General features: G+C 37.3%; 1 protein-coding gene across 10 annotated transcripts in view; it reads left to right on the plus strand.

Moving 5' to 3' along the window:
* Window positions 1-20,282, plus strand: part of RUFY3 (RUN and FYVE domain containing 3) — a 70,097-nt gene that overhangs the window by 16,351 nt on the left and 33,464 nt on the right. For 3 of the 10 annotated variants that reach the window (XM_054591325.1, XM_054591333.1, XM_054591372.1), the window contains one exon: window positions 12,337-12,390. The exons of the other annotated variants lie outside the window; for them this stretch is intronic. In XM_054591325.1, the coding sequence (XP_054447300.1) occupies window positions 12,337-12,390 (54 nt within the window). The remainder of the gene's footprint in view (window positions 1-12,336; window positions 12,391-20,282) is intronic. 10 annotated transcript variants of the gene reach the window in all.

Below are 20,282 nucleotides of genomic sequence, written 5' to 3' on the forward strand. Positions count from 1 at the left end.
TTGTCCTTCTTGGATTTCTATAAACAAAATAATTGGTTAAAAGTAAAACTCAGTTATTAAGAAATACTTGTTTTCCTATTAACCTTCTTTTAAAGATGGAGAATCTGGTACTGAGGGGTGATGCAGGATGATCAGTTTAGTAGAGTAAAATATACCATTTGGTTGCAAAGACAACTATAAGCTTTGAAATTATTTTTTTGACTTAGAAAATGTCCTTCTCAAATACAGGTAATAAGGGACAGACTGAAGAAATAAAATATTGGACAGACACATTGAGAAGAGAACCTTTGCTCATGTCTTTTGACTTTAAGGTTAAATAACTGTATGTGGTAGCAGACTTCATACATGTTATTATTGCATAACTCTGCAGTTTTCCCCTGGCAGTTGTGTTTTGTTTTAGTGTTCACTTAGGATATCTGGCACTTACACTGTAATGTATAAAGAGAGAGTTTACATGAAACATCTCTGAGTATAGTAATAATACTGCACTACACACAGGGAATGTGTTTTGTTCTGTCAGTTGGACAGAAATATTTATTGGGCATCCCTTGACACAGAGCCCAGTTCTAGGAACTGATAAAGACAGCCCTTGCCCCTGAGTTCACTGTCAAGGTAAAGAGATGAAGCAAAGGTGTCAGAGGCTACTATAAAACGTGTGAACTACTTTGTTGCCAAAGGACAGCCTTGTTTCTCAGGAACCAAGACATGGATTTCAAAGCCTTACAGTACTTAGAGTGATCACTTTTCCCAAAGGACAGTATGTATGCAGATTAGGCATCCGGGTTTTTCCATTCACTAGGGAATACTGTACGGATAGGGTCTAAGCAAGGAAAAATCCCCTGAAGATGAAATGAAAGGTGTTTGTTATTCAGTGACTGTGGGAAGTGGCTGGTGCTGAGGAAACTCCAGTGCCATTTACTAAGGTACTTTTACTCATTAATATTACTGCATGCCAGTATAATCCCATGCTTCCTGGGAACTGCACAGGTTTTAATGAAAAAAGTACACATCCAGGTGGGCATTTTGGTAGGTGAAGCCAATGGCTGTTTTCCAAGAAACTTCATAGCATGAAATCACTGCAGTCTGGTGCAGGGCTTTTATTCCTGGGATCCATGATCCTAAACATTACACATAAAATCTTATATCTGTGCATTTCCCCCCCTTGGGGGAAGAATCCTTAGTGTTCATTTGAAATTCCAGAGGAAAAAAAATAATGCAGCTTTTATTATGAGATCAGACTCTCAGCCCTTCCATTTGACATGCATTTAGGTATCCACTCATACTTTCTACTCTAGGTCCTAAGGTATAGCCTAGTGAGCAAGCTGGGTCCTCTGTTTGTGCCATTTATACTTCAGGTTGTAGCCATCAGACATTTTCTGTCAGATTTCTCCATGAAATCAAACAGCACTGTTACAAATGCTTACATGAACCAAACTGCTCACTTGTGCTCACGCATAGGAATCTTGCTCAAAAAACAAATCTATACTCAAAGTACTAAAATCACTCAGAACTATTTTTGAGACAGTAATACACTGGATTTTATAATTAAGGGAATATTTCACATTGCATAACTTTTAAAATGGAAGGGAATACTTTTTCAAACAAAATAAGCAAATTGAGGCATTTGCTAAATGACTTCTTGGTAGCCTTCAGAAAATGTATTTTTCACCCCTCAAGACTATTTTAAACAGTACTGTCTCTGTATGGAACTCTAGTGATGTCTTTCAACACATGTGCACATTCTGAAACTTAGAACCAAGGGAAGCATCCAGGTGACCAACCAGTTGTTCAAAGATGCAGAAGGTCTTAACCGATGAGTGGGGGGGTGGGGTACTTCAAACAATGACAATAGTAATCCTTGCAGTGCAATGCTATAGGACCAAAAATCTTATCTTAGGGAGTTGCAGGAAAGATTGCCAGTTGCAGTGATGTTTGAGCAGGAGCTGTCAGGGCACTAACTGGAGGGGGTGGTGCGGGGGAGGTAGGGATACAGCACTTGCGGAAAGACTCACATGCCTGCCACAACTGAAAGATTTTAGCATGCTATTTTCACCCCCTTTCCAAATTCCTTTCCATTAAATGCTGATCTCTTTGATCAGAAATATTAATAAAGCCCCATGTTCTACTAGAGACAAAGTCTTAGTGGTAGTAGTTTCTTTTTTCTCTTCTGAGCGTGCACAATCTTAATTTTTTAACATTAAAATCTGAAGTGTTTTAACGGTGAATGAGGTCACCATGTGTGTGCATTTATTTCTGTACTTTAATAAAATATGGTTCTACTAAATCATGTAAGACTTAAACAGAATCATATCTCCCAATTAATAGAAAAATAAAATAACTATTAGTCTTAATATTGAATATCAGTAACAAATTTATAATTCCACTTCCTGTTTTCACTTCTTTATGTGTGAACCATCCCTTGTCCTTTTGATGATGAGCATGTATTTCTTCTACTAAGAAAATAGTAAGCATGTAATGCTCAAATTGACATTTGAAGATGTATAGTAAGTGGTAGAGCCAGGATTCAAACACAGGCAGCCATGGTTCTACCCGTGACGTGGAACTCCTGTATGAGAATTCAGTGAATATGAGTCCAACAATAGACCTTTATATAATAGGGATGCCTTCCCAGTCTCTGGTGACATATTTCCAGTGGTTTTGTACACAGTGGAACCAGTGAGCATCCAAATGAAGCAAAAAGCATGCCATTTTGGGGGAGGGGGGGGCTTGCTTGGTGGTTGCCATCAATTCATTGGAGGCCTTTGCATTTTATGCACTTGTTTTCCTTTTCCTCTTTCCACTGATAAAGTGTGTGAAAATATTTACATCATGGTGCAGATACTGCCAAATAGCAAAAATGGCACACTGCTGAAACTGAAGCACCTTTATGTGCTACATTTAAAACATTTCTCAAGCAGAAAAAAATGATGTGAAAAACTATTTATGGTAGCAGTAATGTTTGTGATCATGGATTGTTTGAGATAGTAACTAAATCTTAGCTAAGTATTCCTGTGCCCTTTTGGGTGAGCTTGCTTATCCAACATTTTTCAAACTCCTTTTCAGTATTTACCTGTTCCAGCCAGCTGTCAGTTCTGTACTTCACCAAAACCCTGATTATTTTTGTTACACTACTCTCTCTTGAGAGTCTTCATGCTGACGTTAAATTGGGAAAAGGAAAGAACCCTTGACTCCCTTCATCTACCAGGCCTTCTCTAACAATTCCAACACCTTCATCTCGTGAATCATTGGGAACTGCCTGCATTGCTTGATTCAGTGCATTTGGCATCTTCTCCAGGGACATTTCTTTTAATCTATGTGATTCCTCTTCAGAAAGCCTCACAGTACTGTGTACTGTTTATGATAGGTATCCCACACACTTTAGGTGATCTCAGTAGTACTCCATAACCCCAGTAAATAATTCATTTTAAAAGAAAAGGTTATTAGAATACCTCCCCCTACTGCATACAGTTTATGGTTTCTAGGTTTTAAATGTTTTCTTTTTAATCACTTATCTCATATTCTAGATATACTGTATCTTGATTAGAAAATAGCAGTTTAGTATAATATAATTTGTTTAAAATATCTGTGAATAATATTGAGTGCTAATGAAATAAGAAGACTCAATTGGGGGTTCAGCTAGCAGAGTATGTGTTGGTACAGCCTTTTTGGAAATTGCTTTATGAGTGTGAATCAAGAACCTTAAAAAATTGCCCTGACTGGTGTGGCTCAGTGGGTTGAGTGTCATCCTGCAAACCGAAAGGTCATTGGTTTGATTCCCAGTCAGGGCACTAGCCTGGGTTGCGGGCCATTCTCCTAGCTGGGGGCGTGTGAGGGGCAACCAAGCAATCCCTCTCTTTCACCCTCCCTTGCCCTCTCTCTAAAAATAAATAAATAAAACCTTAATTTTAAAAGAAACCATAAAAAATTAATTCCCAGTGATTATACCAGACGTTGATCCTAAGGAAATAATCAGAGAAATAGGGGAGAAGTTTGCATAAATATATTTATGATAATATTAGTAATATTACCTTATATTGTAGCAAAATCTTAAAAACAACTTAAATAGCTTACCAGGGAAATTGTTTAATAAATTGTAGAACATCAATACAGCAAGCCCTAAAAATGGTGTTGAGGAAGAGTAATGGCGTTAGGATAATTTTTGGAACATAATAAGTTTCAAAAGCTGTCCCTCAAGGCACATGTACCCTATGATTATAGTTTGTTATAAATGTAGGTACATATACACACAAGTAAAGTAGAATGTACCAAAAATGTAAAAAGTGATTATTTCTGGACAGGGACTGAGGCAATTTTTATGATATTCTTTATGTTTTCCAAGTATTCTACAAGAGCATACTCGTATGTTAATATAATCAGGAAAAATGCAAGTTTTTAAAAGAAAAAAGCTTTATGGAAACTAGGTGTACAATCACCCATCCATCTGACTCATTTATTAAGTACCTTTTATGACAGTTTCATACATCCATGAACAGGAGCAGTCACTTAAAAGCGGTGCTGCTATTTAAGATTCAATTTCCAGCATAATGTTGTAACATTTCTAGTAGATATTTGTGTTTTTCAGGTCACAGGCCTGTGTTTACTTACTGCCATGCTTTGTTTTCAGAGCTGTCTAAATGCCGCATGCAGTGTACATGGTGCACAGTGTCTACACCTCGGTGCAGTTGGTACAGCTTTATTCCTTTCCTAAGCGTTCAGAAAATAAAACCTGAGTCATTAGGAATCCTTTCTTTTTACAGTATCATGTTATTCTTTGCTTTCAATATGGCACGCCTCCTTTTGTCATTGGCCCTTGGTGAGATTACTGGAACATTTTTTGCCACCAGCCCAGTTAGCCTGAGATTTACACTGTCAGGTTCTCCAAGTTGTGATTACATGTGTACAAGGCAGTCTTTGTGAATTTCTCAAAGCAAAGCTGTTGCTTTTAATTCCATCTCAGACGCCTACTGGGCAAAGTTCTATGGACAAGGTTCATTCCTCCTTGTTGTTCTGCTAAGGGAATAGCCTAGCTAGACACCCTATCAAGGTAAGTTTTACCCTCCTGCCTCCGGGATTTTATAAAATCCTAAAACGGGGAAAGAAATATTAGGAGAGTGGCCTTTACACTCTAGTTCATATTTAAACCACACCAGAGCTGTCTGGTGTCTCTCAGCAGACCTCATATAACGTGTTCTCCCTATGATCAGCTCTCTCCTACCATTTTGGGTCTACTTTCAGTTTCTTCCCACCTCCTTAATGCTCCTGCATTGGTGTCCGCTTAGTGTGCTGTCATTAATCACAGTGCCTTTCTGCCCTTCTATTGATGAGCCTTTTCTGGACCTTCTTAGAATGGAGCTTTTACTTTAATTTGTGCCTTTCTTCATGGAGTTTACTTTAACTCTTCTTGGATTATCAGCTTCCACCAGCAGAAGGTCATTTGTCCCAAATTAATCACAGACATATTTATCATTTTTCATAGGTAAATGCTATACCAGATTAGATAACTACTACTCAGTGATGGAGCTCAGATTGGAATTCCAGTTGTCAAATTCCCAAGTCTGGGTGCCTATGAGAACCAGCTGGAAAGAGAGCAAATGCTGTCATTTCAAGCACCCACAGTGTTCTCTGCTCTTCAGCTGTGGTTCTGAATAGTTTTGGAGTTTTGATGATGTCTCTTTTTAGGGGAAAGTGGAGAGTGTAATGGGGTATGATTTTCCACTGCAGTTCCTCCAACCCCCTACCAATCCACTAGGACTGCTACAAAGTTGCTTTTGAGCACAGGGGAGTAAATACTAAAATCTGTTCCCTTGCAATTTTTACTATTTGAACTCTTCCAGAGAATACATAGAGGGATTTGATGGGCTAGAAACAAAAGTACTGAGCAACAGGGAAGCAAACTTGTTGCCAAATGGCCCCTAAGTAATTATTTATTTTTCATTGTAATTAAATATTCCCAAAATGAAATGTATATGTCAGTATGTTGATAATAATTGGATTCTTTTGGAAATATATTTAATATTGTCATGTAAGTATTTTAGTGAAAACAACTTCATTTTTGTAGTTATAGGAAAAATTGTAAGTGTTACAGAATACACAAAAGTACGAAATACAAATAGCCCTGACTGGTGTGGCTCAGTTGGGTGTTGTCTCACAAAGCAAAAGGTTACCAGCTTGATTTGAAGTCAGGGCACATGCCTGGGTTGCAGGTTCAGTCCCCAGTTGGGACATGTACAAAAGGCAACCAGTCGCTCTTTCTCTCACTTTCTTTCCTCCTTTTCATCTCTCTTAAAATAAATAAATAAATTTTTTTTTAAGTACAAAATGCAAAATAGTATAATTCATCTAAAATTCTAGCACATATTTATAACCATGATAAGATTCAGTAATCAGATTCTTTTTTTAATGTATACATGTGAAGTTCACTTACAAGCTTATATTTTATACATGTAAAATCACACCATACCTCTGTTGTGTGGCCTGCCTTTCTTCCTTTGCAGTATCTTTCCACTTCAGTGAATATAAATCTGTATTACCTTACTTATGTCTTCAGTTATTTGGATGTGACGTAATGTCTTTGACTCCCTTATTACAGACATTTAGGTTGTTTCTACATTTGGCTACCACGGGCAGTTTTGGCACATTGTTATGTTTATGGCTTGAACACTTTACCAGTTTTCATTTTTAGAAGTGAAATCTCTGGATCAAATAATGATGTATTTTAATTTTTGTTTACACACATTTCCAAGCTGCCATGATTTTTTTTTTTTTTTTTAATTTTAATAGCATGGTATCATGAACTTTAACACAGGCTACTTCTTTGCAACTCATTTTTGTCTTTCACTGCTGCACTTGGTTGTGGTTTCTCACACTGCATTAAAATCTGTACTTTCCAAAGGAAACAGTTGTGGTTCTTAGGACGGTTGATTGAGCAACTGCAAACGGCATGATACTGTTATATCTGTTCTTTTTTTTTTTTTTTTTTCTTTAAGCTAGTGACAATGTCCAAAGCAGAAGAGAATGAGTTTTACTGTTAATGTACAGTGAGGAATTTCACACTTTTCTAAAATTGCTAGAATTTGCTTTCTGGGTTGAAAAGACTGCTAAGATTTCACTTTTCTTTCTCCTAGAGCTATAAAATTTAGGGTGTGTATTAGAAGTCTTGGATTTCGTGTGAGAATCCCATAAAGTCTAGTCCTCCCCAGTTAAGGTGTTTAAGAGACAGTATCCCTTCCATTGCAGCCATTTTGGCAAGAGGGCAAAGGGTCTGCTTTCCCAAGTCCCCTCATCCCCCTCTGTCCCTCTCCTCCCTAGCCTTCCAGCGTCACCTGGCTGCTCCCCTGACTTAGGAATCTATTTTATCCTCTCTCATCTCTGATACTGATCCCATTTGACCTTGTGTCATAATTACCTAGTTCTTATAAGGACAGTGTCTGTGAACATTTCATATTTGTAACTTTTGTGCAAATTAACTGTGCTCACTACCTTCATAAAGTCCTCTGCTCACCATAAATGCTCAGTAAATATTAAATGGCTCAAATGTCAATAACCACATTGAAAAAACCTACAGTTTTACTCCTGTGTCTTTCTCCTTTCACACAGAACATTTCGCTTCTTACATTACTTGCCAAATGTGTGGGGAAATTTTCCGACACCAAACAGTTCTGCAGCTGCAGCTGGGTGTCCTACAATTTAACTCAATTCTGACTCTACCTGGAGATAGCATCAGATCCCACAGGTTAAGAGTTTAGTCCCATGACACTGTCCCCCACTTCAAAATGCCAATTGAAAGTAGTAGGTCCCCAGGTTACTCACAACTTTTGTCCTACTTGGCTACAAATTAGAGCTTCCCATGACATCCTCCCCCTTGAATTTGTTTATTTGCTTGAACAGCTCACAGAACTCAGGGAATCGTCTACATTTGCCAGTTGATTAAAGGACATGATAAAGGATACAGATGAACAGCCAAATGAAGAGATACACAGTGTGAGGTCTGGGAGGGTCCCAAGTGTAGGGGCATCTCTGTCCCTGTGGAATTGGGGTAGATCACCCTCCCAGCATGTGGATGTGTTCACTGGCCTGAAAGCTTTGGAACCCCTCACTGCTGAGGTTTTATGGAGGCTTCCTCATGTAGGCATGCTCAGTTATAAACTCCACTTCCAGTCCCGCTCCCCTTTCTAGAGAAACCGGGGCAAGACTGAAAGTTCCAAGCTTCTGATTATGGCTTGGGCATTTGGGGGACTAGCCCCCATCCAGTAAACATTCAGGACTCACAAAAGATGCTGCTTGTGCTGTTATCACTTAGAAATTTATATGAATTTCACGGACCCTTTCATCAGGGATTGGGGATGAAAACCAAATACATATTTCTTATTACAGATCACAGTATCAGAATAACTTAATGTTACTTTTCCTAGAACCATTGTATTTCTTTGCTGATATTTTTACATTTACTGTACTATAAGGAGAAGACAGACCTTGGACTAAATTAGTGGTTTATTAAAACAGGACCTCTTGGAATTTGTTTAAAAATAGCTTGACAGTTCCTTTGTTAATTTTTATCACATTACCATGCTGATTATATTATTGTTAGTTTAACAGTATCTCAGCTGCTAAATTTGTCACCTGGTCAACTTACATTGACTTGTTTTTTTGCCTGTGTTCAGTATTTAGTTTAGGTTTTCTTTTAATCCCATTCTCTCTGTTTTCTTTGAATAATTATGGCAAATAGAAGAAACCAGTTTATAGCCAGGTTTGAATACAGGGCTCTCACTAGTGTCTTGTAAATGGTAAAGTTGTCATTGAGTATCTATGATGTGCTAATAAGTACTTTCACCGTGTGAGCTTTTATTTTCAGAAAGTTCCTCAAAGAATTATTTGTCATGTCTAGTCAGGGCTTCAGGAAGGCTTTCCCTCAAGAAACTGTGCTAAACTTTTAAGAGAGGTAGCCCTCTAAATAAAAGACACCTAGCCTTTAGGTGACAGTGTAATTTGGTTACATTTGTCTCTAAACTTGACTGTAACTCTGTTGTCTATAGTAATAATACTCCTGTAGAAAGAACATGCCAAGAAGAGGAGGGATCTCACAACCATGTGTCTATAAACAACGAAGAGGCACTTTGAGCCCATTCAAGTGCCACTTCTCAAGAAGGAGGGAGCTGCAGCCAGTTCCTCATCCAGTGAACGTAGAAGTAGCTTGCCAGGGCCCAAGGCCTTGTTAGAGCAGGTTCCCCACCAGCCCAGGTCTGCCTCCGTGTAAAAGCCAGGGCCCCGTCTGCCAGACCACGCTGCTGTCATCATTGAGTCACCATGTAATTACTGGAAGAACAAACCTTTCACAGTGCAACCTAATTAAATATTTTCAGAGCTATATAAATTAGTCTACTGATCCATTCATTGTTAGACCTGAAACAGAAAGAGAGCCAAGAAAATAGTTAAGTGAACCTCAAAAAGCTATGCTTCCTAATTTGGGGTCTTTATACAGTTCCAGTATTGTCTCTTATCTCATGACTTTAAAAATGTCATTGTTTATATGCATCTTAAAAATAAGATTCAGTCTGTTAGGTGCAGCATTCTGACCATTTATTCCACGTATTGGGAGTAGGGTAGCGGTAATGATGTTTCATTACCAGTCGCATGGCACCGCGCACGGTGGCAGCCCCCTTGGTGTTTCTGAGCTGCATGCTCCTTTTCTTGCGAATCACTGTGTTGAGTGAGAACTGTTGCACATCTGGCACAATCCTGATTGGTACAATCTGAGGTATGCAGTATCTATAGCAAAATTTTAATCCAGTCCTATCTTCTCTATCACCTAGCAAGACTTTATATTACTAGTCTGTGAATGTGTATTATGATGATAAAAATTAAAGTTAATATAGTTTTCTGGACCAGGCAAAACATTCTCAAGGCAATAAAGTATTATCCCTAGAACAATGAAATGTTCCGGAAGGAGACAAGAGTTGTCGTGCCATCCATCCACCTCTTTGATTCACGTATTAGATACTGTTGTTGTTGTTTTAATAATTTGAAGATATTCCAGAGGGCAAAATTTTTAAAATACACTGTATAAATCCTTCCACATGGTGTCCATTCCCAAGTGCAATGAAATCCTGAGCATGCCAAGATAAAGTGGAGAACAACTTTAAAAGGAGAAAATATTCCTTTTACCTTTTAGGGGAGGAAGGCCTTTTTAAATTGGTTCCATTGCTGTGACACTTGTAACTCAAAATTTTGTTTTAAAAACAAAATATATGGTTGGAACAGAAAAGTACTCTAGATGGGACATGCCAAGGGGAAAGTTAGAGAGAGATCCCTTGTACTTAACCACCCATTCCTACCTAGAAATTCACTTTCCAGAGCTCTGCACAAATCTTGGAGGGTCTTTATATTTTACCCTAATAAAGTAGGCTTTTATTCCATTAGGTGACAAATACACTTTCTAGTTCAAGAAAGTAAAGAATGAAATAGGAATATTCGCCTTACTGACTTTCACAAGGTCACATAACAAGTCTGTAGAGCAAACTAATGCATTGGGTAAAAGGGTACATTCGTGTGAATTTATGGCCCTACAGATATAAGGTAGGTTCTGCTCTTTTCTCTGTTTTATAGATGAGGAAACTAGCTGAGGAAAGAGAGATGAAATACCTGACTAAGGTCAGAGAGTCTGTAAGGGGTGGAGCTGGGATGGGAGCCCAGGCACCTGGCTGTTAAATAAGTCTGTTTTCTGAACCATCATTCTCTCCTACCTTTGTTTATTAAATGGCTGACTTGGGATGTTGGTGAAAATAGGAATTTAATCCTGGTTCTCTGTGCTACATTCTCTGTACTTGGCTTACTAAACCATTAGGTTCTAGACTTTTGAATTGGGAAACAATGCAAGTGTAATAGGATATAGGGACTTGCATTCTTTGTATATTATCTGCCCTCAGTGTCTGACCTAACCAATAGTCGAGAGAGAGAGAGAGAGAGAGAGAGAGAGAGAGAGAGAGAGAGAGATCTCTAGTTTCCAAAAAGTTCCATTTTAATCACCTCACATCACTAGATCCCCATCTGCTTCCCTGTTTTCTGAATTTAAATTTTAACTTTTTATATATTTGTATCTCTTTTTATACATCTGTGTAGGATAACTGATTATATGGCACAAGAATGTACCCTTACAGCACACTTGTTTAGTAAACAAGTGAAACAGTAGGACAATGACAAATTCATTTCCTAGATGACAATTCGAAGTTACTGCTTCAGACCCTATCCTGGCTTGTGTGTTAAATTTTTCAAGGAAGGCTTACTCTGAACAACATATTCTTTATCCATTTTCTCATTTTTGTTTTTTCATCCTCTGAGAACTTCTCTTTATTTTCTAAGGATTTACACATTGTGAAATTCACATGATTTAGTGAGTTTAAGTATGAATATTGCAGTTGTGTGTAATAATAGTTTTGGAGTTATTAAAGGATGAAGCTAATCCACTTTTTAAAAATTTTCTATAGGGCCTCAAATTTTATTTCAGAATAGATAGTGAAGCCCTGGCTGGTGTGGCTCAGTTGGTTGGAGCATCCTCCCATAAACCAAAAGGTCTCAGGTTTGATTCCTGGTCAGAATAGATAGTGATCTTACAACCTTAGGATAGAAATATCTATTATATCTGTAATCTTCACATTCTTTCCTGCCCTTTTGCTGCACATGGAATAGCCCATACAGAAAAAACACTGAATTTATAAAGTACTATATTTTTAACAGAATAAACATCTGTCTTTATTGAATTGTAAGTAATTTGACAGTCTTCAACATCTTTTGCTTTACTTTTGTTTTGAGAAGGGAGAAGGGGGGGTAGAGGGAACTGGGAAAAGTATTTAGATTTTTCTTTGGTTATTTTAACAAGAGTCACTAGTTTGCTGCACCATGATGTTTGTCCTGAATCTAAAAAAAATATTCCACATGTGTTTCAGCTTCACTAAAGTGATCAAAATAAATGTTGAATGAGATCAACATTGTATACACTTAGAATAAATACAAAGAGGCTAATACTGATTTTCAGTGGGGGGAAAAATCTGCATTACTTTTTTATGGGATATGAATCTTTGTTTCCTTTTATTAGGAGTTTTGAAATTATTAATCTTGGCTTTGTAATATATTTAATAGAGTTAATACCTCTGCTTAATGTCATATCCCTCCGTGGGTATATTCCCAGGCCTTTTCACTGTTAACCTCTGGGTTAAGTGGAAAGAGTTCTAGGAATCTCCCTTTCAGTTATCCCTTTTGAAACTTTGATTTTAATAGCACTTTTCTTTCTTGGCTTGCATGACACTTTATCTTTCTTTTCCTTTCTTTTTGCCGTTTGCAAAGACTCTTGGGAGGATTTGACAGATTTGGTGGAGCAAATGCGCGATGATACAGAAGGTGCGTGCCACACCAACATCTTTCAGCTTTTTTTTTCTTTCTTTTTAAAAAAATTTTCTAACCACCTTTTTATTGTTTCTCATAAGAGGGAATGTCAGCTTTAGGTTTTATTTCCCAGGGCAATAACTGGAGAAGTAAGCATATTTGCCAGATTTTTCATATAGGTACCTTATACAGGATTAGGGTTCTCAGAGTCTTGCATTTAAAAAATGTTCATCCTTGTGGTTTCAAGTAAAGTGGCATTAACCTATGTTTATATTGCTCCCTTAGAATATTTGTTAAATGACATGTTTGAAAGGGACTTTATTTCAAGATTAATAGATAGTTTTTCTATGGCTGTTTTTTCATTTGTGTGTTGGGAAGATGTAAATTTTTTATCATTCATGAAAATATATACATATTTATTATATATACATATTTATATATATGTGTGTATGTAATTCTGTGAATCCTACAGTAGTAATCTAAAGTATTAGTCTGGAATGTTGCTCCAATTTGTAGGTTTCCATGACATTAAGTGCTTGAAACTTGGAATTAACTTTGAAAAGTTGCACATATATCCTAATGTATGAAGGTTCTCCAAACTAGTAATTGTTTCTTCCGTAATTGGCACCTAATTTTCGAGAGCTCAAGGCAATTTACACATTTAAAAAAAATTGAAAAGTTGAAGCTTGGCTCCACTTTACTGTATGTCATTTTACAGTCTTGGGCTTTGCCCGGGCGATGAAAGGTGGGCAGCCTCAGCGCGCGCGCATGCACCGCTCTGCCCAGACGCTCCTGCTCCCTGACTGCAGGGGTGCCCGCAGCTTCCTCCTGGCGGGTGCCCCAGGACATTTGCTCGCCTGCTCCCTGGACCACTTTGGCCCACATTCCTTTTTTCATTCGCTCAGGTCCCACAGAGCTTGGAGCTGAAGGCTTTTGTTCTCTAATTCTCATATGTTTTATCATCCTAGTTAAAGAGTAAAATCCTTGAGAGTAGAGATTGTCTTAAATTTCTTGTTGTTCAAATCAGACCTGGGGTGGTCACACCAGACAAAACTAAGGCAGTTTTCTATCTCTATTGCTACCCAGTAGTTTCTCCAGCACTTTACTTTAAATGAGTAAATTATCCTGAGTTTTATTTCATTTCCTATAGTGAAACTTTTTATTATATTTTTGATTCTGCTTTCAATCTAACTAGTTATGTATAATTCAGTGAAAAAACAAATCAGTATTCCTTGTTGCCTGACAGTTCACAGGTAAGGAAAAAGAAGGAGGGTATAGATTCATTTAGTGAGTAGTGTTTACTATGATGTTATCTGCTATTATTACTGTTTACCAGGCACTAGACAGATTTAAGGTTTCGATTTCTTTAATAGACTAGGTACTAAAGACAGATGCTGCATAAAAGCCAACCAATCTGTGCCCTTCTTAAGGAATTCTTAACCTATGACTCAACCCTGGTAAAACTATTTTTCTTTAATACAAAGTACTACTGCAAGAATCGAGCCTACTGTGAGAGTCAGCCTTCTTTCCCATTCTGTTTTTCCTGGGATTTTTGTGATTGTCATAGGTAAAACCAAAAAGGCAAATGAGATGAGCTGTAACAATAGAGCACATAAAAAATCCAGAAGATGTGAATTGTATCAGTACTTTGATGATTTTAGACTACCAGTCAAGCAGTACATGATAATGTTGGCCAGGAACTTGTTTACAGAAAAGGCTTTCTGGAATGTAATTTTTTTAAAAAATCAGGATGGGAGAAGGGAGATGGCTTTATTTGTTAAATTTGGAGTCATTTCATCCTTGTCTTTTTTTTTAATCATTCTCTACTTCTTTTGTCTCATTTCAGTTATATGATATAACAGAGTTATATCATATATTTACTGTATTGCATAACTTTAAGTTTTTGTAAATGAGTACTTGTAGCAAGAATAAATATGAATTATGGAGAATTACACATAACACATAAACAGCTCAGGGTCTGGGAAGGGTGCTGGTTTCAGACCCTGGGGAAGCTGATAGATACGTAGGCTCAGATCTTTTCAGACCTTCACTGCTGAGCTGTTTCAATTCTGTTTCTTACCTGTTGTGTGGATGTCGTAACAGTTGGCATTTTAATGGATAAAGCGTTAACGCTAGCGCCCAGACTCCTAAAAAAAAAAATGCTTTTTAAAATAACAAATTCTTGGAAGTTGCAGATTTGAACTGTTAGATTTTGTTTGTTTTTTAATTTTGGCGAGATTGAGGTTTTTCTGCTGATTTCTTATAGTGATGATTGGTTTTACATTCAGTGTCTCTCGTTCCTGTCCAGTAGAACACAAAGTGTCTCCTTAGGGTGATCGGTTATTTTGCATCTCATCATATGCTATTAATTTGTGTCTGTGAGTTTTTAAACTCACTAGAAAATTATGAAGATTAAGTTAAAAAATAAAAAGTGCATAATTTATATTTTTGCACTTTTTAATATGTTTATAGTGCACTTTTTGCACTATAAATATTTAATTCCTTTCTATCTTGATTATAAGTCTTGTAAACACGTTCTGGGAATTTGCAGTTGCCCAGATTATTATCCACCCTTCTGGCCTCTGAAATGATTGGGACATTACTTGAATTAGGAAAACAACATAGCTGTGTGGAACATTACCTGATCAAGGTTACTTACTGTTTCCATGCACTATTTTCTTTTGTGTCAAGATTTGATGTCCACCATCCTGAATAATGGAAGGAACATAATCTAAGAGATTTTATTTCTAGCAATATGTCATATACTGATTTAATAAAGGTTTATCCTAAATTAACTAAACTGTAATACTTATATTTATGGAGGGTCATAATAATGTTAATAGCTAACAATTTTTTGTGTTTAGTATGTCCCAAGCATTTCTAAATGCTTAGCATATATGAACTTGTTTAATCTTCAAAACCCAGTTATTTTATAGATGAGAAAAGTAAGACCTCCAGAGTAAGAAACTTTTCTAGTAAAATACTACTGAGCTATAAAAAGAAATGAACTATTGATACATCAACAACCTGAATGAATCTCTAATGAATTATGCTGAGTGGGGAAAAAAGCTAATTTAAAAGGTTAGATACTATATGATTCTATTTATATAGCATTCTTAAAATGACAAAACCACAGAAATGGAGAAAAGATTAGTAGTTGCAAAGGGTTAGGAGAGGGTAGGGGCTGGAAGGAATTGGGTTTAGCTACAGAATGTTGATATGTAGGGTCCTTGTGTTGATGGAAACATTCTGTGTCTTGACTGTAATGTAATGTCAGTATCCTGGTTATGATAATGTACTCTAGTTTTGTAAGATGTCACCTTTGGGGGAACTGGGTTAAGGGTACATGGTATCCCTGTATTATTTCTTACAACTGCATGTGAGTCTACAATTATCTGAAAATAAAAAGCACAAAAGAGAGAGAGAGAGAAAGAAAAGAAACATTCACAGGGTCACACAGTTTGGTTAGAGTTCAAGTTGGTTCAGACTTTAGCAGGCTCATGCCAGAGCTTAATGCTATTACCCATTGTACCAAAGTTTTTCAAACTTTTTTGACTCAATATCCACTATAAAGCATATTTTTATCTAAACTCAGTACACACATTTATTTGTACATATCTAGAACAAAAATTTCATGAAACAATATATGACCTTACTATGTGAAACATACTAAATAGATTTTATACTTGAACTAAAGGGGTGTGACCTTTAGTTCAAGACACTCCAGTGTCCTGTACTGTCTCTGGTATGTAATCCATTTCCGCTCTAGCTGCTAAGATATAAGTCATTCCTGAAATAACTGGGTTCTCTTCCCAGCCTAAAATTGTTGGAATGCTTTCAGGGCTGAGCCACTAACCCTGTGTCCACCTGTTTCCCTTTAAACCATCTCCTCTGGTGAAAATATCTTTTCTAATGGTTGCTGCTATTATCCTTATGCTGGTGATTATCCAGCCCCAAACTTTAATTTGTATTTACAATGATGTGATGAAAATTATGCCAAGAATGCTTCCACATAAATATCCCTATCTGTATCCAATACCAAGTGGATCTTTCCCCTTACCTCCAAAACTGTAACTCAGTTTTTTCATTTCTGTTTCCAGTCTCACAAGAAAACTTACATTGTTCTTGACTCCTGTTTCCTTAGGAGGTACAGGTCTTCATGGCAGGCCATTTTGATCTTCTTCCCCCAAATTCACTTTGGATAATCCTCTCAGACTAATGATCCCCATACAAAGTTTTAATCATACTACTCAAAACCTAGTGGTTCCCATTGCCCATTTCATGAATATACAAGTCTGTCATTTTAGAGACCTCTCGCCTCCCTGTGTTTCCCATTTCTCCCCAGGAAGAACTCTCCTTCCTATTCCTATTTCCTTCCCCTCACTTTACACACCCATTCCCACCTTTTAGAATTCTTCTTCCATATTTTTGGTGTTTTCACATTTAGGGCCTGCCTCAATTTCTACAGTGTACTAAAATGTATCATGTTTTTATTTATGTTACTTTTGGTGTTTCTTTTGGAGCACACATGTGTGCTATTCCAGGAATTTAAGGGTAGAGATTATTCCTGGATTTTGTCAGGTCTACTGTTTACCCTACTTAAAGCCAAAAAAAAAAAAAATTAGCCTGTTACTAGTTTCTTGGATACTGGCAAAACAAGACTCCTAAGACAGGGACAAAGGACTTTATTACTCATGACACTGCAAGCAGCCTGAACATCCGCACTTTTGTGTTAGTTCCTCTTACACCAGAGTCCCACCTGGGAGGCTCAGCACGATGCTGTGCCTGTGGAAGGTAGTTGTGTTGCATCTGAGGAACACTGAGTTTGGGGAACCCATTGCTTTTATAGGAAGCAGTAGGAAAGCCTCATCTCTGGTGATTATCAGCTGCATAAACAACCCTAAGAAATGGCCTGGGTAAAAGTGTGGTCAGGGCCTTGCAGTGTTGATACAACCCAGTAAACACATGTAGTAGCACAAGAGATCCATGGAAGATTGTGTCTCCCAATATTTTACAGGTGAGCTATAAAGAAATGAGAAATTTCCCTAACACTACTCAGGGAATACGAGAGAGACAGAGAGATCTAATTCTTCTAGATCAGAATTCCAGGTCACAGTGTTACCCCTAACATTTAAATCATTTCTGTGGAATAAATCTGAGCAACACAAGAAACTCGTGGATTTGTACTTACCACTAAATGTGTTGTGTTGAATCAAAACAAAAAAGACTGGCTATTGTCCTAACTTCTAAGTGTTCCCAGACATCTTCTAGGTATTCTTCTGTGGTGTGTAATTCCTCAAGTAAAGGTTCCTGAAGAAGTTTAGGAAATTTTCCAAAACTAAAATTGATATTATGATATGGTAACCCAATGAAGAAGAAACCAGTGTGGTTTCATAAGGAACTCTTGGACCAGCTTGAATTATAAATGAACATCTTTTAAAGATTAGAGAAATGGGTACCTAAAAGAAAAATACTGTTTTTTTCTCTACACTCCCAAAATTTCTGACCCTAAATGTGTGACATTTTTCTCCCACCAACCAATTCATTCAATTCTGACACTACCTGGGGTTAGCACAGACTTCACAAGTTATATAGGCTCAATCCTACAAGACACTCCTCACATCAGGTGCCATTCATAAGTCCAGGCTGTCACCTGTGCTTCTGACCAACCACCTATAAATCAGAGGGTTCTATGACCCCCTTTGATAATTTTCTAGTACAACTCACAGAACTCAGGAGCGTTTACTTACCAGATTACCAATGTATTATAAAAGAATACAACTCAAGAACAAGCAGGTGCAAGAGATACATAAGGCAAGCTATGTGGGAAGAAAAGGCACTGAGCTTCCCAGCACCTCCACATACTCACAAACACCAGAAGCTCTCTGAACCATTTTGGTTAGGATTGCTATGGACACTTCATTACAGAGTCATGGTTGATCAAACCATTGGCCATTGATGACTGAACTCGATCTCCAGCTCCACCAGCATCCCTGGCTTTGAGGGTGGAAGGGTGGAAGCGAGGCTGAAAGTTCCAGCCCTCTAAATCACAGGGCTACTTCCCTGGGCTACCACCTCCATCCTTTGGGGTTTTCCAGAAATGATCTCATTATCATAAATTCAGCTTTGTTGAAAAGAGCTTGTTATGAATAATAACCAAAGATGCTCTTTTTCTTTTAAATCTGGAGCAATTACAGAAACCAAATTTAAATCTAACAAAAGATGCCCCTTCTCCCATCCTCCCCCCTCAATACCTCTTACCACTTAGGAAACTAACTTAGGGTTTTAGGAGCTCTGTTAGGAACTGAGGCAGAGAGAGATATAGCTATAGGTATATTAGCATTTCACAATACCCAACCAAGAATGAGTAAGAGTATATAAAAGAATGTTTGTGAAGTGTTAAATCACCAAATAAGCTTATTCATTTCAATGCTAAGGCCAATCAGAAGATTTTTGTTTTTTTAATTATGTTCAGAGATAGAAGAAAGCAGCACTAGATTCTTACTAAACTCAAGCAGTTAAACCTTGACCTAAAGCAAGAGAAAGCAGAACCTCTTTTATTTTTAATTATGGAATTTTTCAAGTACGTAAAGTAGGAAAAAAATAGCGTAACAAACCCTAACGATTCCATCATTCAGCTTCAGTAATTATCAATATTCGCCAGTATTGTTTCATCTATTACTGCCACATTTTTGTTTCTGGACTATTTTAAAGCAAACTCTAAATATTGTCTTGTTATCTGTTAACTCATTACCACACCTAACAAAATTAACAACTTCTTAGTAGTATTTAATATTCAACCCATTGTTGAAGTCTTCTTATCTCATACATTTTGTCAATTGTTTTATTTGAATCAGGATCCAGATAAGATATATATTACGTCTCTTAAGTTGCTAGTGTTTTAAAATAACAGCTTTATTGAGATCTAATTCATGTACCTCAAGGTATATCACTTTAGACTGTACAGGTCAGTGCTTGTTAGTATATTGTTAGTATATTCACGAAGTTGTGTGTCCATTACCACTATCATATCCCAGAATATTTTCATCACTCCAAAGAAACTATACCCATTAGCATTCACTCCCTATTCCTCCTTTTTTCCCAGTTTCTGGCAACTACTAATCTATTTTCTGTTTCTGTAGATTTGCCTATTCTGAAAATTTCGTCTAAACAAAATCATTAAATATGGGACATTTTGTACCTGGTTTCTTTGACTCAGCATGTCTTCAAGGTTCATCCATACTGTGGCATGTAATTGGGAGAGGAACAAAATTTTCTCTACTCTCAAGGTTATTCTGGCTGGTCTAACAATCAAATAGACATGAGACAGACTAGCAAGAGAAAAATAACCAAATTTAAGGCATACTAACGTATGGGAATCCCACTTACCTGAGAAAGTCAAAGCCCCCACATGCAAGAGAGGTTCAGAAATAGAAAAAGAGGAGACAGGTATATAAGACATTCTGAGCTAGGGATGAGGTAATTCACTTTGGGGGTTTCAAAGGGTCATTTCAGGATAATAAGAGCAGGTATTTAGTAAATAGAAGTTTGCCCTACAGTATTGGTGGGTCTAAAACTTTGTCACTGATTGATAATCTTTTATAGCCAAAGCCCCTAATTCAGGTTTCTTTAGGTAGTTAAAGGGTAGGGCAGAAGCTTCTCTTGAGCCTGTGGCTAAAGTTGGCTTTGGCTCAAAACAATCTGCACACCACAGAGGGGCATCTTGGGTGACTCACTCTGGACTCCCACATATCAGTACTTCATTCCATGTTACTGCTAAATAATAGTTTAAATAATAGTCCATTGTACAAATCACATTTTATATCTCCATTTGGGTTGTTTTCACTTCGGCTATTATGAATAGAGTTGCTATGAATATTCGTATGTTTTATGTGAACGTATATTTT

Source organism: Pteronotus mesoamericanus, unplaced genomic scaffold (assembly GCF_021234165.1).
Source record: "Pteronotus mesoamericanus isolate MK-2021 breed Mesoamerican mustached bat unplaced genomic scaffold, CSHL_Meso_final contig_130, whole genome shotgun sequence".
Classification (NCBI taxonomy): domain Eukaryota; kingdom Metazoa; phylum Chordata; class Mammalia; order Chiroptera; family Mormoopidae; genus Pteronotus; species Pteronotus mesoamericanus.